The sequence below is a fragment of the Sciurus carolinensis genome, chromosome 2, assembly GCF_902686445.1.
Source record: "Sciurus carolinensis chromosome 2, mSciCar1.2, whole genome shotgun sequence".
NCBI lineage: Eukaryota > Metazoa > Chordata > Mammalia > Rodentia > Sciuridae > Sciurus > Sciurus carolinensis.
Genome location: NC_062214.1, coordinates 155,973,340 through 155,990,345, shown reverse-complemented (window position 1 = coordinate 155,990,345; position 17,006 = coordinate 155,973,340). Strand labels below are relative to the sequence as shown.

Sequence of the window (17,006 nt, the reverse complement as noted above, 5' to 3'; positions counted from 1 at the left end):
ATTGTGATATTTCCTTTTTCATCATGGATTTTTAGTAACTTGAGTTTTTGCTCTTTCTCTTCATTTGCATGCCTAACAATTTATCAATTTTATTTTTTCAAAGAACCAAACTTTTGTTTTGTCAACTTTTTGAATTGTTTCTTTTGTTTCAGTTTCATTGATTTCAGCTCTGATTTTAATTATTTCCTGTCTTCTAATGCTTTCGGTATTGATTTATCCTTCTTTTTCTAGGGTTTTGAGATGTAATGTTAGGTCTTTTATTTGATGACTTGCTATTCTTTTAATGAGTGAGCTTAGTGCAATGAACTTTCTTTCCTCTTAGGACTGTCTTCATGGTGTTCCAGAGATTTTTATATGTTTTATCACTAGTTTCATTTACTTCTAAGTATTTTTTTATTTCATTCCCGATTTCTTCTGTTACCCATTCATCATTCGATAGCATATTATTTAGTCTTCACGTGTTAGTAGTATCTATTTTTTAGTCTATCATTGATTTCTAATTTTACTCCATTATAATCTGATAGGATAAAGAGTATTATCTCTATTTTTTGTATTTGTTAAGAGTTGCTTTATGGCATAAGGTATGGTCTATTTTAGTACAGGATCCATGTTCTGCTGAGAAGAAAGTGCATTTGCTCATTGATAGATGAAATATCTACATATGTCTGTTAAGTCTAAATTTTTTATTGTATTATTTAGTTCTATAGCTTCTTTGTTTAGTTTTTGTTTGAAAGATCTACACAGTAGCAAGAGAGGTGTATTAAAGCACCCAGTGTTATTGTGTTGTGGTCTATTTGATTCTTGAAGTTGAATAAAAGGCTCCATTGTTTGGAGAATAAATATTTATGATTGTATGGCTTGTTGACATATAATTCCCTTAAGCAGTATGAAATGTCTTTAATTGTACTTTCTGATTGACTTTGACTTGGAGTCCACTTTATCTGATACAAAGATAGAAATCCCTGCTTGTTTACATGATCCATGTGAGTGAAATGTTTTTTCCCATCCTTTCACTTCAGTCTGTGGATGTCTTTGCCTATGAGGTGAGTGTCTTGGAGACAGCATATTGCTGTGTCTTGTTTTTTAATCCAATCTGCCAAACTGTGTCTTTTTAGATTGATGAGTTTAGGCCAGTAATGTTCAAGGTTATTATTGAGATATGATTTGTGTTCCCAGTCATTTTGATTTATTTCTAGTTTTTAATTTGAGTTAGTTTCTCCATTGATTGACTAATCCTTTAGTCTAATTCCTCCCCTTACTGATTTTCACTTTTTTTTTTTTTTCATTTCATCTTCATGGAATATTTTGTTGAGAATATTCTGAAATGCAGGCTTTCTGGTTGCAAATTCTTTTAACTTTTGCTTTTTGTGGATGGTTTTTATTTCATCTTCAAATCTGAAGCTTAATTTTGCTGGATATAGGATTCTTGGTTAGCATCCATTTTCTTTCAGAGTTTGAAATATGTTGTTCTAGGACTTCCTAGCTTTGAGGGTCTGAGTTGAGAAATCAGCTGAGATCTGTATTGGTTTCCCCCTATGCAATCTGATATTTTTCCCTTGCAGCCTTTAAGATTCTATCCTTAATCTGTATGATATGCATTTTCATTATAATGTGCCTTGATGTGGGTCTGTTGTAATTTTGCACATTTGGGGTTCTGTAAGCCTCTTGTATTTGATTTTCCATTTCATCCTTTAGGGAAATTTTCTGATACAATTTCATTGAGAAGATTGTGCTTTCTTTCGGTTTGTATCTCCATGCCTTCGTCTATCCCAATAAATCTTAAATTTGTTTTTTTCATGTTATTCCATAATTCTTGGAAGTTCTGTTTATGATTTCTCTGTGTTCAACTCTATTTTCAAGATTATATATTTTGTCTTCCAAGTGATGCTTTCTATTAAATTTTTATTTAGTTTATTGTTTCCTTTATTTCAGGATTTCTCTTTGTTTTTTTTTGTTGTTGTTGTTTTTTTGTTTTTCAGAATCTCTATCTCTTTATTGAAAATGATCTTTTGTTACCTATATTTGCTCTCTTAAATCATCCTTTACTTTGCAGATCAGTTTAACTATGTACATTCTAAACTCCTTTTCTGACATTTCTTCCACTGTGGTGTTGATGGATTCTGTTATTGGAGTATCTTGGTTTCCCTAGAATTTGTTCCCTTGCCTTTTTCTGTTGTTTGTGTCTACCCATCTAACAGTATGGATCTGAGGCAGTAGAGTTTCTACCCTGTGGACTTATAGTGTCCCTGAAGGTTTCCAGTACCTCACTGTTTAAGGAGAGACAAATATTAACAACAACCAATGCAAACAATATGCAGCATTAAACCAAACAGTTCCTACTATGATGTCTACAATGTTAATTATCACAATAAACAGAAATGATATGATCAGTTATTGCCTATAATAAAAACAGCAAGTTTGCAAAAAGGCTTTTAAAAATTAAAAATAAGGGCTGGGGATGTAGCTCAGTTGGTAGAGTGCTTGCCTGGCAAGTACAAGGCCCTGGGTTCAATCCCCAGCAATGCAAAAAAATAAAAAATAAAAATAAAAGAATATAAAGCAAAACTAAAATATGCTAATCAAACATCCCAGTTCACATGTAAAATAACTGGCTTCAAAAATGCTAGATATGAAAAGAAAAAAATAGAGGACTGTATAAATGTCCATGTACCTTTAAGGTCACAATTAACCAGTGAAAAGGAATTTTAAAAGAAAAGAAAAAAAATCTTGATGAAAAGTTAAAATAATTCTTTCTATTAGAATTCAAAGTATTCTCAGCTTCTCTTCTCAGCAGCTTTAGGTGGGGTCATCTGGACCGTGGTGCTCCACCCTCTGGGTGGCTGGAGTGAGAGAGGTCATCCCCTAGGTGGAGTTCCTGGAGGCAGGGTTTAGGCTTAGGTGGGCTTTAGGCTCTTTGCTAAATGCTAATTGTTCTGGAGATTTTAAATCAGTGCCCCTCCATTGCCCAGTATTTGCGGGTCCACACTGGAAAATGTTACCCCCAAGATCTCCCCTGGGTTCCATTCATATGGTGGGAGAGCCTATTCTTAGTCCCTGATGTCACTTTTAGACCCCACATTTCCTGGTCTTGGGTTCAGTCTCCAATTTCTCCCACACCCACCCTCCCGAGTTCCCAGTCGGATGCATCCATCCCAGCGGGTCCTGGAAGCAGTCAGATTGGAGGGGGAGAGGTAGAACCAGGTGGGTTTCTGCAACCAGTTGTCCCCTGTGTAAACCTCTCTCCACATTTGATTTTTCTCCTGGTCACTTAAGTACAGTCTGTGTCATGCAGCATGTGTTTACTGGGTCTGTATTTCTGGCCAAACTTGGGTTTGCCAGGAATCAACTTCCTCAGCTGCCAGCCCCTACACCATAGCTGCAAAATGGTTCCTTCCTTTGTCCTTCACGTGCCACCTGGAGAGATGGCGACTTCTTTCCCCACACATGAATATTGTGCAGCACATCCTTCAGGTTTGTTGGGCAATGTCCTTGGTTTCTAAACCCTCTGTACCCAGACACACCTCTAGCCTCTGAAAAATGTGGCTTCTTTTAATTCCCTCATCCCGCTACTGCTCACAGAGGGACCTCTCTGCCTGGAGCTTCTGGCCTGGCTATGGCAGCGGTTGTGCAGCTGAGGATTTTTTTCTTATTTTATTATATCCAACTTCCTGTGTCCCTGGTCTACTTTGAATGTACAGTTCTAGATTCCAGTAAAGCAGTAAAGTCCTCCCACTGTTTTTTGTTTGTTTATTTGTTGTTTGTTTGGGTTTGTTTTTTGTTTTTGTTTTTGTTTTTTGTTGTTGTTGTTGTTCACCTACCTTGCGGAGAAGCTGCCTGTCTGCTTTCTTGGTTTCAAGTCATGGAGCAACCAGGAACATGACCTCCTCTATTCCACCATCTTCCTAGACTCTCCCAAGGTCAAATTTTAACACATAGGCCTACCTCCTCCATTTTGGTGGTTGATAATATTCAACAGTATTTTGATATACTTTTCTGAACCATTCCCTTTTTGATGGACATTTTCAAGTTGCATTTATGGCTTTACCATTACAAACAGGAAACACCCTTATACAAATATCTTTATATATTTCAAAGTATAACTACATACGTAGGATAAATTCTTAGAATTGGATTGCTAGGTCAAAGAGCACAGCAATTTAAATTCTGATGGGTACTCTGAAATTTGCCTTTCAAAAAGTCTTTGCCAATTCATGCTCCTAACCTTGGGGTGCGAACATCCCTTTCCCCAGAATTTCATCTATACTAGCCCCATAACCTTCAGTGGCTTGTGCCTTTGATCAGTGTTTACCAAACCAGTCCCATTGGGCACTGTTTTGGCAAGGCTGCTATGCAAATTACCCCTCTTCTTTTGTCCAAGATGGGTTAATGACCTCTTTCTCTGCTTTTGCACACAGTGCATTTGAGGATTCTGGCTTTGTTCTGCTCAGAACTACACAAGAATAATTCATCTACCTCAAAAGTAACTTGTATATTGATCCAGAAACATTGCAGAAGTGTAGCTTTTTCATTGATTATTTGATAATGGGTCATTTCATTTTTATCTACTCCGACTTCTCTAACTCAGATAAAAAACCAGGTAGCCCTGAGCACATAATTCATCTCAGTGGAAAGCATTTTGCCTGCCAATTCACATTAGCTCAAAGAGTGACCCTACAAACCTCCAAGTCATTCAGAACAAAGCATTCCAGAGATACTCTTCCAACCTGTCTTATTCTCGTCTAATATTTGGGCCAAAAACGCAAGGAGTATTTAGTTTAAAGCAAATTGCCTCTCATACTTTCTTGGAATGAGGCAAAAGCAAATCTAAAACATCTTTCAATGGAGTGAGCCCACGCTGACAAGAGCACTCGTAATCACTTCCACTGTGCGTGCTTAGCCAATTTACAACTTCATTCATTGAATTAATAACGATCAGCTGGGACTTGCAAAGGCCTAATACCCAGGGCTCCATTCTGGGGCTGCTGGCTCATATTTAAATATTTATTGATGATAATTGGGTGACAGATAGGAATGGGCTCCACCAGAAATAAATTCAATCTGCTTGCTCAGGCCCAAACCACATCCTAGCCAAGATTCATCCTCAGCCACAGAGATACAGAACCAAAAGAAACTGGAGAGAAAAGCCCTTTAAAGAGATGCTAAAACTAACAAATTGAGTTTCATACAATTTATTTGGTTAAAGGACAACTCCTCCTTAAACATCATTTCTGAGGTTCGTGTGTGTGTTTTACCAAATTGGTAACAAAGAGAACAGAATTTAGAATCCAACACTTCACTTTCCTGGATTTTGGATTTTCTTCCTATTTCAAAAAATATTTGAGTACTACTGTGTACCAGGCATTTAATCTGTCTAACAAGCATTAAGATTTGAGGTTCAAGATCTTCCAGGTTAGGACACAATAACAAAGACTCCAAAGTCCTAATAACTGAAAACCACAAAGGTTTCTTTCATGTACTGCTCCACAGATCCACCTCCGGCTGGCTGGGCATCCCACTCATCATTACCAGTCAAGGATGAAGGCTGATGTAGAAGCTAGTCGCCACCTCAGAAGGGCAAAGAGTGCTCTGAAGAATTGTATCAGCAATGACATGTTCTGGCCTGGAAATAGCACCAGGAACTGACACACAGCTTCTGTGGACCACAGGTCTTTCTTTCAATGTCTTCTCTGACTTTCACCAACCATGTGAACTTGAAGTGCTCACTAAAACTCCTGAAGCTCAGACTCTTACTTATAAAATGGGAACAATACCATTACTCATCAAGTTGCTCTGAAGAATAAATAGGTTGATAAATATAAAGCCCTTAATACATACTATAAGTGATAGGATTTTGACTTCTTGCCAAGTTAAAAGACAAGACTTCCATGTAGCCCAGTGGGCTCGAGAGGACATACACTTTTGCTCATGGCACCTCATCATACACAAAAATTCTTGAAAATGTGTATTCAAACACAGTGCATCTGTGCCTCAAGGTTCTTGGTGCCACATACTGTGGTTTCTAACTGTTCAGTTTTGCGTATGGGGAATGCCATCTGAAAGTGATTAAAGAATTAACTTGAAATTGTTCCATGGTCAAGAAGGTGGAACAGACCCAACTTGGTGTCCCACAACACCTTTGACAATGCTCCACGTCACTGCTATGCCCTTCTTTTCACACATGTCAAGGAGAAGAAAGGACAACATATGACATCCCAGGACAGCATCTTGGGCAGCAAGCTTTCAGACAAGAATCAGGCAATCTAAGAGGGTTTTGCCATCTTCCATATGCCGTGATTTCTCTATGCAACGTTTCTCTACATTCTCTGTGTTAGCTAAGGAAAATCTAAAAGATCAGGTAATGTTTCCAATTATGATAACCATCACAATGGCCAACATTTACTGAGAACCTACCTTGTACCACATATGGAGGAGGCTGCATATACTTCCCAAGGATTGTCTCATTAAACCTCACACTAACCCTGAAAGTAGGTAACATTATGATTTCATTTTCAGGTGAGAGAACAGAGGCTCCATGAGGTGCGGAATCTTGCCAAGGTCTATTCAGTGAGTGGCAGACTCAAGACTTGACACAGGCTATTTTATTTGGGGTTCCATGCTCTTAGCATTATGGATCTGACTTATAGTCATTGTTTTGAAATCCTACTTACCAGAAAAAAAGGATGGGGGCTGACACAATTTCTCCATGGTTTAAAGGACTGTGCTAAACAGTGTAGGCTCATTCAAACATACTCTTTTATTTAAAAAAAAAAAAAAAAAGGTTGGAAAAATTACTTTATGAAGCCTTAAGAAGCACTGAATATAATTAAACTGTAATCCAGGTTTAGATACAATTTAATAACAGTTCATTTCCAAAATAAAAGCTATCTTAGGTGAAACCATGAAATTTCCTAACACTTGATTTTAATACTTGGCACTAATTTTCTAAAGCAACTCTGAGGAACCAATATTTATAATAGATGGAATATTTATGAAAAATCTGCCATCAGGTATATTTTTGTGTGTATATATTTGTATATAGAGAACCCAAGAGATTATATGAACTAGGAAGTAAGAGTTTGTATGCCATGTCTTAACAGCAGAAGAAGAGTGCAGACTCTTTTATTTTTGTTCTTGGTTACACTCAGCATCTCCCTAGCACCAAATAATTAAGTCCTTCAGCATGTAAGGAAAGATCAGAAGAATGGGGCAGATTCTAACATTAAGAATTTGGTTTGATATTTACTGAATGAGTGACTGACAAATTCACTATCACTAATTGAAAATGGTAGTCAATGACACTCCCTTTATAAGTGAAATTCATTATTTCAACTTTGTTGACCCTTAACACAAGATGTTCAGATTCTGCATATTGAACTTCACTGCACCACTGCCTTATTATACACCAGGGAAGACGGTTTGGAATAGAGTTGTATGGAAGGATACCTCACAGATAGAGTAATGGACTCCCTTTGGCCTGACAGGTACTCCAAATGTTATGGGAACAATAATTAGAGAGAGGACTTAGTATTTATTATTCTAATACATACTTAAAGGAAATTTTAAAATTCCATATGAACTTTCAGGTAGGGTCAAGTGGCTTATATTAACCCCAAGATATCATGGCTAAAACTCTGTCAGACAAAACGAATTTCTCTCCAGATGAAAACAGCATTTCATGTAATACTGTGTGTTCTAAATGCACAACCAATTAGCAATCGCTCAGCCATAAATTAATAGAACTTACTGGATTCCCCTTCCTGAGTTCTCAGAAATATTTGGAATTTATGGGATGTGATTTATGATACTAAACCCATAAGCCATTTCCAAGACCTTGCTCTTTTGTCTTTCACATGACAGAGTAGGTCGCAACTATCAATTTCTGTGATCACAAAGAATGATCACTACTGCTGAACAGAAGCTGTACAGGAAACAGCAGTTGACCAGGGTAGGTTAGTGTATCATGCATTTCCTGTTGCTATAACAAAATACCTGAAACTGTATACTTTATAAAGAAAATAAATTTATTTAGCTCAGTTTTGGAGAATGAAAATCCAAAATTAGGCATCTGTCTCTGTTTGGCCCCTTGTGAAGGCTCTCTTGACTACGTCATATCATGGCAGATGGAATCATGGTGGCAGCATGTGCAAAAGGAAGTGATCACATGTTGAGACAGGAAACCAGAATACCTGGGTGGGTCTACCCTCACTAAAACTAGTGCATTCCATGGAACCATTACTAATCCCTTCTGAAGACAGCTCCCATACTAACCAGATCATCTTCTACCAAGCCTCACTTAAATGCTTTTCACATTGCCACATTAGGGTCTAAGTTGCCAGTACATTAACCGTTGGGGGATAATCTCAAACCACATTCAAACTATAGCTAGTATCTCATATTGGACTTTGTCAGTCAACAACCTTCAGATCATACATACATTCCACTTGCTGTCCACACCTCCTTAGTAGTGCTTGTAGAGAAAGACACAGACCCAGCAGTGCTGGAGAATTGTCCAGGGGATTCATTAGCAATGGAGATCAGAAACATATGGGCACAGAGAATTCATGGAGGAGGTGGAAGTTAATCCAAACTCATATGCTCTAAAACAATTATGTGATAGTCAACAAAGTTATCAATTTGCTATCAATGACCTTCATAGTCAACTGGAATAGACCAACAAAGGATCAAGGTAACCAAAAGGGAAGCCCTTTGGCTTTTTGACTGTCAAGGAGCCTTGATTCAGAAGTGATGGAAGAACCTCTTCTGATGAAGCTCTGAGCACACTTATAGCTCTGCCAAAGTTTTCCTCACACTTGTATTTTTCTGAGCTTGGTCACAGAGTTCTAGATCACCACCATGCATATTATGACAATTATAGTGGAGTGAGTTGTTACTTCCCTCCAGGGAGGAACTAACACTGACCATCAAAGGCTTTGAATAGAGGCTATAGCACCTGTACCTCTGATACCCAGACATATTTTCATCAAAATAGTGACATATTTGTAGTCTTAACAGTATCATGATCTGGACAATAACTACCACATTTCCAGCTAGCATAGTAGTTTCCACCTTTCTGAAGAATGTCAGAGGTCATGAAGGAAGTTGTGGACCCCAAGGGAAAGGAGGAAATAAAAAAGGGTAGAGTGTCTATCCCACCTCTACAACTAGGACTTCTGCTCTATCACTTAAATACAATAAGGCTATGGTTTTTCACTTTAGGAGACAACCACTGTTCTAGGAGGTACCCAGATTATTAGAAAAATAAAATTTATATTTAGTGTGTCTTGGAAATGCCCTTCCAGAGTAAGGTATTTTCCTTTCGTGACACTGAATATTAGTTACCCCTAAGCACTCCAGCAATCTTTGGTGCCTCAACAGCTTGAGAAGGTCCATACACAAGTAATCCACCCAAAACAAAACAAAACAGCCAGAAACAACAAAATAAGTAAGAAAAACTTCAGAAATACCACACCATGGAAATGCTGTCTTATTACCATGCTTTACGGGAATCTACCCAGCCTTCTCTATAATAAAAATCTAGCCCAGCTACTAAAAGGTTCACGCAGACTGAAAGTTTGGGAGACTGAAGCTGAGTCAAGGCAATGTCCGCATTCACAACGTCTGTGGAAATATAACCTATTGACTCACAGTCCTACTGAGTATACCAAGGGACAGAAACTAGAGCCCAGCCTGAGTAGTCTGGAGTCAATCTTGTATGCAGCTCCTGACGAAATAGCAGACACTCTGGCACCAAATATATGACCAAGAGAACACTGAGAACACATCTCTGTTTATAAGCCTGTAATCCCAAAAGAACCCTTTAGCAAAAAACCTTTGACTTCAGATGCATCAATCTGTTTTTGTTCTGGTTGTCCCTGCAACAACACAGCCCTTACCCATCTAAAAGAAAATGGACCTGTGCTTTTCTGAGGTTCATTCATGAAGCAAGAAATTGGTATCCATGGTGGAAAAGTCGAAAACTTTTCCCAAAAGGATCTAGACTCTAAAGTGATCCTGTTGATTCTAGAAAACCCTGGGTTGGGATCCTTTTGTTCATGAGGTCCCCAAATCTATCCTCTCTCCTAGAAACCAGACAAGAATAAGTAGTGACATCAGTCAGGGAAGGTAATGGGAGGTGGAGTTGACAGGGGATGGAGAGAGACAAGGTTTAGAAAATGGGTTCTCACAACTCTGCACCCGCTTCTGGCTCCTGAGTCAGAGCAGAACCCTTCCATGCGGAAACTAATACTTCTACTTTGGGCATCCTGGACATCCCCCTACCTTCCGTCTACCAAGATGGCTGCCTTTCAACACTCCTGCTATTCTGATGAATATACTGATGAGCTCCTATACTGAATATATTGATGAACTCGTTTCAGAGTGGGCATGGTGACCATTGTTCTGAGGCTATAACCCCAAGACACCGTATGCTAAAATGGGTCTTCTTTGAAGACCCCCCAGGGAGGATCAGTTTAAGTGTCTTTTCTCCTGAGCGGTGGCTCCAGCAGAAGCTCCAGTGTCAGCTAAAGAGGACATTGTGCCTCAGTGTACTTCTCTGCCTCAAAGGTGTGTACCTAAAGACATTAAGGTGGATTCTGTACTGATAGTTGCTTGTTCTGACCCTCAAAGATGTTTTTTCCATCTTTCCATCAATGCGACCCAGTCTAATTGACTCTGAAGCCATGGACTAGTCTTTCTTCTCCCCAGATAGAACCAGTTCTTTCATACTGATATTCTAAGGCAACTCCTCATGGTTATGCTCAGAAGGGAGGTTCAGCACATTGCTATGGGATGATTTGGCTCTGGTATTCTCACTGTGGTAGCCACAGAAGAACTCAGGGACATTTTTTTTTTTAAACCCTAAAGATTTATATTGAGTTTTTAGAGATTCATGAGCTCATGAACTCTTAGGTTATGTCATTGTTGTATCTGAGCCAATGGAAAGGGATCTGAAACATATGCCTCTAGTGACCCCATGGCTTTTCACAGTGAGATTTTTCTATAACTGGGAATCAACCAATGACCAAGTGACTAGTTAAAGAGGGGCATTATCTTACCATTTTCTTAATCTGGTGGGGTTCCAGATCTTATTTCTCTGTTTGTTGACAAGATGTTCAGCTGTCTGGAATTCATCTGTGAAAAGTCCCACAGGAATTTGGCAGCCACATCAGAGCAAGGGAACTCATTCAGAGTGATTAGAATGGAAAGTTATGGCCATAACTTTCTAATACCACCAATTCACAACAGAGATTTGCAATCCTGGGGGCCTGAGTCACCATTTAGCTTATTAGGAAATAGAGATATAAGGCTCAGCCAGAGGAATTTGGACCATCTCAGTACAATAATATGTGAAGGCTAAGGGCAGGCCTACTAGTACACAGACAAAAGAGAAAAGATGGGGCCATCAAGGCAGGATTGGGTAAGTAGCAAAGGAAAGATAGATGGTAACCAAAGTCATGCATGGTCTTCTGGTTCTGGATTCCCCAGTCCAATCAAACTTGTCATGGAGATACTGGTAAGCAGGCCCCATGAGCAGAGCATACACCTTTTACATTAGAGTCACTGGGCTGTCTTCTTGAACAGTATGGTCCATGGACAAAGAAATCTTACCTTTAAACTGAATGATATAGGACAGTAACCTAGAGGAAAAATTCAGAAGAAACTTCATTTTCAGTTCTAAGGCCTATGTTCAATGACTCCCAGTCTGGATTCCTTGAAAACATATCCTAAAGCAAGGACTAAGGGCTAATGCTTTAGGAAATACAATGCCGGGGCACTAAAAGGAAGGAAAAAGGAAAGAAACCCAGGGAAGGATAGGGAGTAATTGCAGTTTGATGCCTTATAGTGCTGTCTGCTGCTTCCCAACAAGTTTCAATGAGATGCAGCTATTTCTCAACAAATGTACCTACTTAGCCACACAGGTCACCCCTAGGCAGGTGACCTAGGTCACCTCCTTCCATATAAAGGAAAACAGTGTACTACCAGACTGTCCATCAAAGAATGGAGAAGAGGATTTATCTACCCATCCTGAGTCTCACTGACCAATTTCTGAGTTGCATCAAATGGCTGATTTCCCATGGGGAAGCCAGATTCTCACACCCTGTAGCCTGATGCTCATTCATGCCCAGAAGTCCTGGGAGGAGACAGAGACTGGGCACTAGCCCCATATCATAGCCTTGCCAGAATCACACATCACTGCAGTAATTGCAATGGAGTAAGTCTGAGTCTTGGAAGCAGGAGAGGCCAAGAGAATGTGTCAGATAAAATGACATGGTACCTGGTTAAAGGAAACCATTTCCCCCTTGCACCTAGTTTTCAACGTAACTAATTCTGAACCCATCACTGGGATTGGCAAAATCCGAAGATTGGGTAGCAAGTGCTCCCTGCCCCTCTGCCTTTCTAAGTAACCTGCTGGAATAGAGATTCCTAATGCTGAGTGACACCTGCTCCCTGAGACAAGCTTTCCCCTCTCCATGTACAGGTATCCTATTGACTGAATAGAATCAGGGTTGATTTGCTTCTCCACTGGGGGACTCCTGTCTAGATTTTGACTTGATGCTGAAGCCAAAATGAGCTATGCATTCACTTCTCCCTATATTGAGGCAGTACAGCACTGGGTTGAGGGTTTAAAGTTTGGGGCTGTGAAGTCAGTGGTTGTAACCAGGTCCCCACTTGACCCTGAATCTCTCTGTCCTCTTGTATGTAAAATGGGTGTAAGTCAGTACTTCCTCACAGAGTTCTTGTGAGGATGAAATAAGACCATCCCTGTCAAGGGCCCAGACAGTGCCTTGTACCTACAAGACATGAGAAATTAGCTTTTATTATTAACAAATAGAAATAACTTTGACCATTATTATGATGATTTTTTTTTGTTCTAACTGCCCCAAATTTGGGAGGTGAATTTCAACTGCACTCGCCCTTCTCATACCCACATACTGTTTTATTTGTCCTGACTTCCTGCTCTGTTATATTTGCATTGTCGTGTGTATGTCCTTTATAATAAGCTGAACTTTTTACCCCATTTCCCCTCAGGCTTTCCACCAGCCCCATGTCCATTCCCATTTTTCCAGATGAGCTGGCTGCTGGCCTGCACCCCACAGCCAACACCCTCTGGGGTAGGAGCTTGACCCTTCCTTTTGTGTGACGGAGAAGGCTGCCCTCTCCTTTAAAAGAGGAGGGCAGCCAGGCAGGACCCAGCTGTCACCGCGTGAGGCACACACTGAAGGCAGCAGAGTGCTGAGGAGGAGAGGGAGTAAGAGTCTCTAAAAATAAAGCACTGAAACCCCCAAAAGCCAGTTCCCCATCCTTGCCACCCCCAAGCCATTGAGACAACACTTCTGGAAATACAGGAGCACCCTCCCTACCCCTGCTCCTCCCCCAAATGGTGCATTCTGTTTCCTGGAACACAGTCTTTCAGATAATGGATAGATTATTATTTGAGCTTTAAAACTCAAAGCCACAGGATACAGACTGAATTACCGTCTTCCTAAGACTCCTAAAGCTACAGACTCCCAGGTGACTCCTTGTGTCTTCAAAGGTCACACTCACCTGTGTGATTTCTTTACAACTACCAAAGGGCCCCCACAGCTCAGGCTGGTGACTTTTCCAAGCTGGGAGCCTTCCAGCACAGACTTTTGTGCTGTAAAGAAATAGTGCAAAGTGCAGGGGAGCAGGGCTTGCAGCTGCGGCCAATGCCTCTTACCTCGGATGCTCCAAGCTCACTGTGGCGCCTCCTCCCTGCTGACCAGGAAAGCTATGCAGGCTTTGTGAGGCTGAAAGAAAATGTGCAGCAGGTGCTGCTGACATCTGGGGGGGAAGAGCGCCTCCTGCTTCTTAGGAATCGTGGATGGCTTTCCCTGTGGGCATTCTTAGGTCCCTGTGACCCCAGGGTCTCACCATCATCTTGCAGCTCAGGCTACCAGGTGCAGACCGATGCGGAAAGGGCAGGAGGAACCACCACGAGCCACCCTAAAACCCTCCTTGTCTGTGTCTGGAATTCCAGGTGGACCAGGAGAACGGGTCTCACAGAGACCAGTGTCCTGGGACATCATGTAAACCAGAGCAATCCCAGCGTAGCCAGGTACTGTCTGCTGTGGGTAACACCAGAACATTGCCCACTCATTTGTTCAGGACCCAGCTACACCCATTTGACTTTCAGGAACAGCCTGTCAATGTGTAACTTTAATGCCACATAGATGAATCTGAGGCCCCATTCTGCCACTGCTAGGGAATTAATCATGTGAAATTTAAATAAAAGTCCATGCACACTTGTCTTGCCCACCCCGACTGCCAGCCTCCCTCAGCCTCACCCTACCCCTCCATGGGGTGCAGAGACCTTCGTGCCGAGAGATGCAAGGGCTCCACAAGGCTGCCCCAGAGCCCTCTGCCTGTCCCACTGTCAGCTGTGACTTCATGTCTTGGCCAGGCTGCCTGTGCAGAGCTCTAAGAAGCCATGGTGTCTTTGAACTATACCACAGGCAGGCAAGCCCAGGTCCCTGTGCTCAGGGGTCACCCAGACTTTCCTGGGGGTGCTGTCAACATCCTCCCAAACCTGGGACTTGGCTCTTACAGTGCGACCCTTTCTCTGAAATACTCCTGACATCCGATTCAATTTATCTCCCCTCCTAACTCAAAACCAAAACCAAAGAAACCACTCTAAAGCCAAGGAAAGGTTTGTATTTGGCAGGGAAAAAAAAAAAAGTTCTTGCATAATGATTAATTCTTTCCAATTCTGTTATTTATGAAATCGACTTTAAACTCCTTCAGGTCTATTACTGTTGGGACTTGAATGCACAGAATAATTTAAGGTTAGCAACAGCTTTCCTCCTCTTGGCAAAGGACCGCAGGCTTCTCTGCCTGTAGTGCAGCCTAGGGCTCAACACGGTCCTCATGACCCATCTATGGAGCCCCCTGGACCCAGGCTTCTACTCTGGGCATAAAGGTTGAACGAGCAAAGAAAGGAAATTCCATGCTTTTCAAATAAGCAGATTTTCAGAACCCAAAGGAAATAAGAATGACTTAACCCAAACCCGTGCCATACAGGCTCCTGCCAGTTAAAACAGAAATGGCTCCTGCCATCGAGGACTGGGGGTCCCCCACAATTGTCCCGAAGGGAAACACTATGGTGCCTTCCAACTGCCATTTCTTGACAATTTTTCTTCATTTCTTTCTGAGTTCCCTTTAACAGAGAAGTCAAGGAAATAAAATTGAGAGAACATCAGACAAGGAGTAAGGATCGCAGGAATATTTACCACACCATAAGACATGGAGACTTTTAGAGCAACACAGACGTTGTTTTACTGTGACATAAAAAATGAATAGTATTTTTTTATTTTAATTTTTTGCTTATTAACTAAGTTATGGTTTTTAACATTGATGTACTACTATTATAGTCCACAATTTCCTCAACTGTCCTAAGACTTTTCCCCAATATTTACCACCCAATTAAGGATCATACTGTCTTTGGTTGAATTGTCCACCACTGGGACTCAGATATGTTCAGGAACCATGGGACAGGGCTGACGGTGGTCTACATGCCTGGGGTATGTCCTGGGAAGAACCCACTATGTGGCCTCTAAAGGCCTTAAAAATATTTAGATATGCCTGCAAACAGTCCATTTTCAGAGGGCTAAAGGACCATAGGATTCAACCTAAGGCAGAAGGAATCAAGCACAGCTGTTTGGTCCTTGGTTGGTAAAGCAGAGCAGAGGTTCTCAAGATGAAAGTGTTTGAGCCACCATGTGGTGTGAATCACCTTCAGTCAGCTCTGAAGGTGAGGGAGGCAATGGAGAGGAAGGTGAGTCCTACAGCTCACAAAGGCTCAAGCAAAACTGGGCAACTCTTACCAGGGGGAACACAAAGGCAAAGAGAGTCACTCTACCATGCAATGGAGCCTGTTATAGACACAATATCTGTGTTCCCCAAAATTCATGTGTTAAGATTAAAACCCCCGTGTGATGTGGTAGGAAGTGTGGGTTTGAGACAGTCATTCGGTCATGAGAGTTGAGCCCTCTTGAATGAGATTAGTGTTCTTATAAAAGGGACCCAAAGAACTCTCTCACTCTTCCACCACGTAGAGAAGTGAGCTGAGATATCCATAGTCATGGATACAAACAGTGGGCCACCTGTAGCCCAGGTTGACCCTCACCCCAACCTGACCATGCTGGCACCCTGGCTTGGACTTCTGGCATCCAGAAATACTAGAAATAAGTTTCGGATTGTTTGAAAGCCGCCCACTCTACGGCACTTTGTTAAGGCAGCTCTAACAGACTAAGGCAGAGCCCATGTAGCTTTGGTTCCCAGGGAAGCCACAGAAGAATCCCCTTCAGTTGGAGTATCCCTTGCACCTGGTGGGAAAGAGCAGACAGCACAAAGAGGGCTGGTGACATTACAGCCTTGGGACTAACTCCAGGAATGCTTGAAGTGGGGGAGAAATGGACTATGTGGCTGCAGCAGGAAGACCAGCCAGAATCTTTACCTGGGAGGTAAACATGGTGGTTTTTATTGGTCTTCAAACAAAGGTTCAGAGGGTTCTGTAGGATCTTGAGGTCAAGTGGCCACTAACTGGTTGATATTCACCAGGCGGGAACTCCTGGTCTGCATTCTTTCTACCTGGCAGAAGAGAAAGGTAGATGCGGAATTTTAGAAGAATGCAAAGAGAACAAATCTTTTTCCTCAAAAGTGGGGATAAAAAAGACTTAGAAATAGCCTCAGAATGGTCTGCAAACACAATAGACAAGCAGGTCTCCTCGAGAGACCCCTGGATTGAGGAAGGGAGGTAAAGGTGCCCGGGGCAGGTGCACTCATGGGATAGTGGGTGTGGGAAATCCCTTACTAGGGCTGGCTCCGATGACCCAGGAAATGGGAAGGAGAGAATGAAGGGGAAACTGCATCTCAGCAAAACCAGAAATGACTGCAGATAGAGCCACACAGGGCTAGAAGGCAAGGTCGAGGGGGAAAGTCCACTTGTGGGCTCATTTGTGGGGCCTTACCCTCTGTTCAGAAGCCCT

The 17,006-nt window shown here is 41.5% G+C and overlaps 1 protein-coding gene across 1 annotated transcript in view; it reads right to left on the bottom strand.

Annotated features, from left to right (window-relative positions):
* The window catches only part of Ktn1 (kinectin 1), a 168,620-nt gene that overhangs the window by 30,316 nt on the left and 121,298 nt on the right, over positions 1 to 17,006 (bottom strand). Inside the window, 2 exon segments of the mRNA XM_047539394.1 lie at positions 13,546 to 13,636; positions 13,928 to 14,087. Coding sequence (XP_047395350.1) covers positions 13,546 to 13,636; positions 13,928 to 14,087 — 251 coding nt within the window.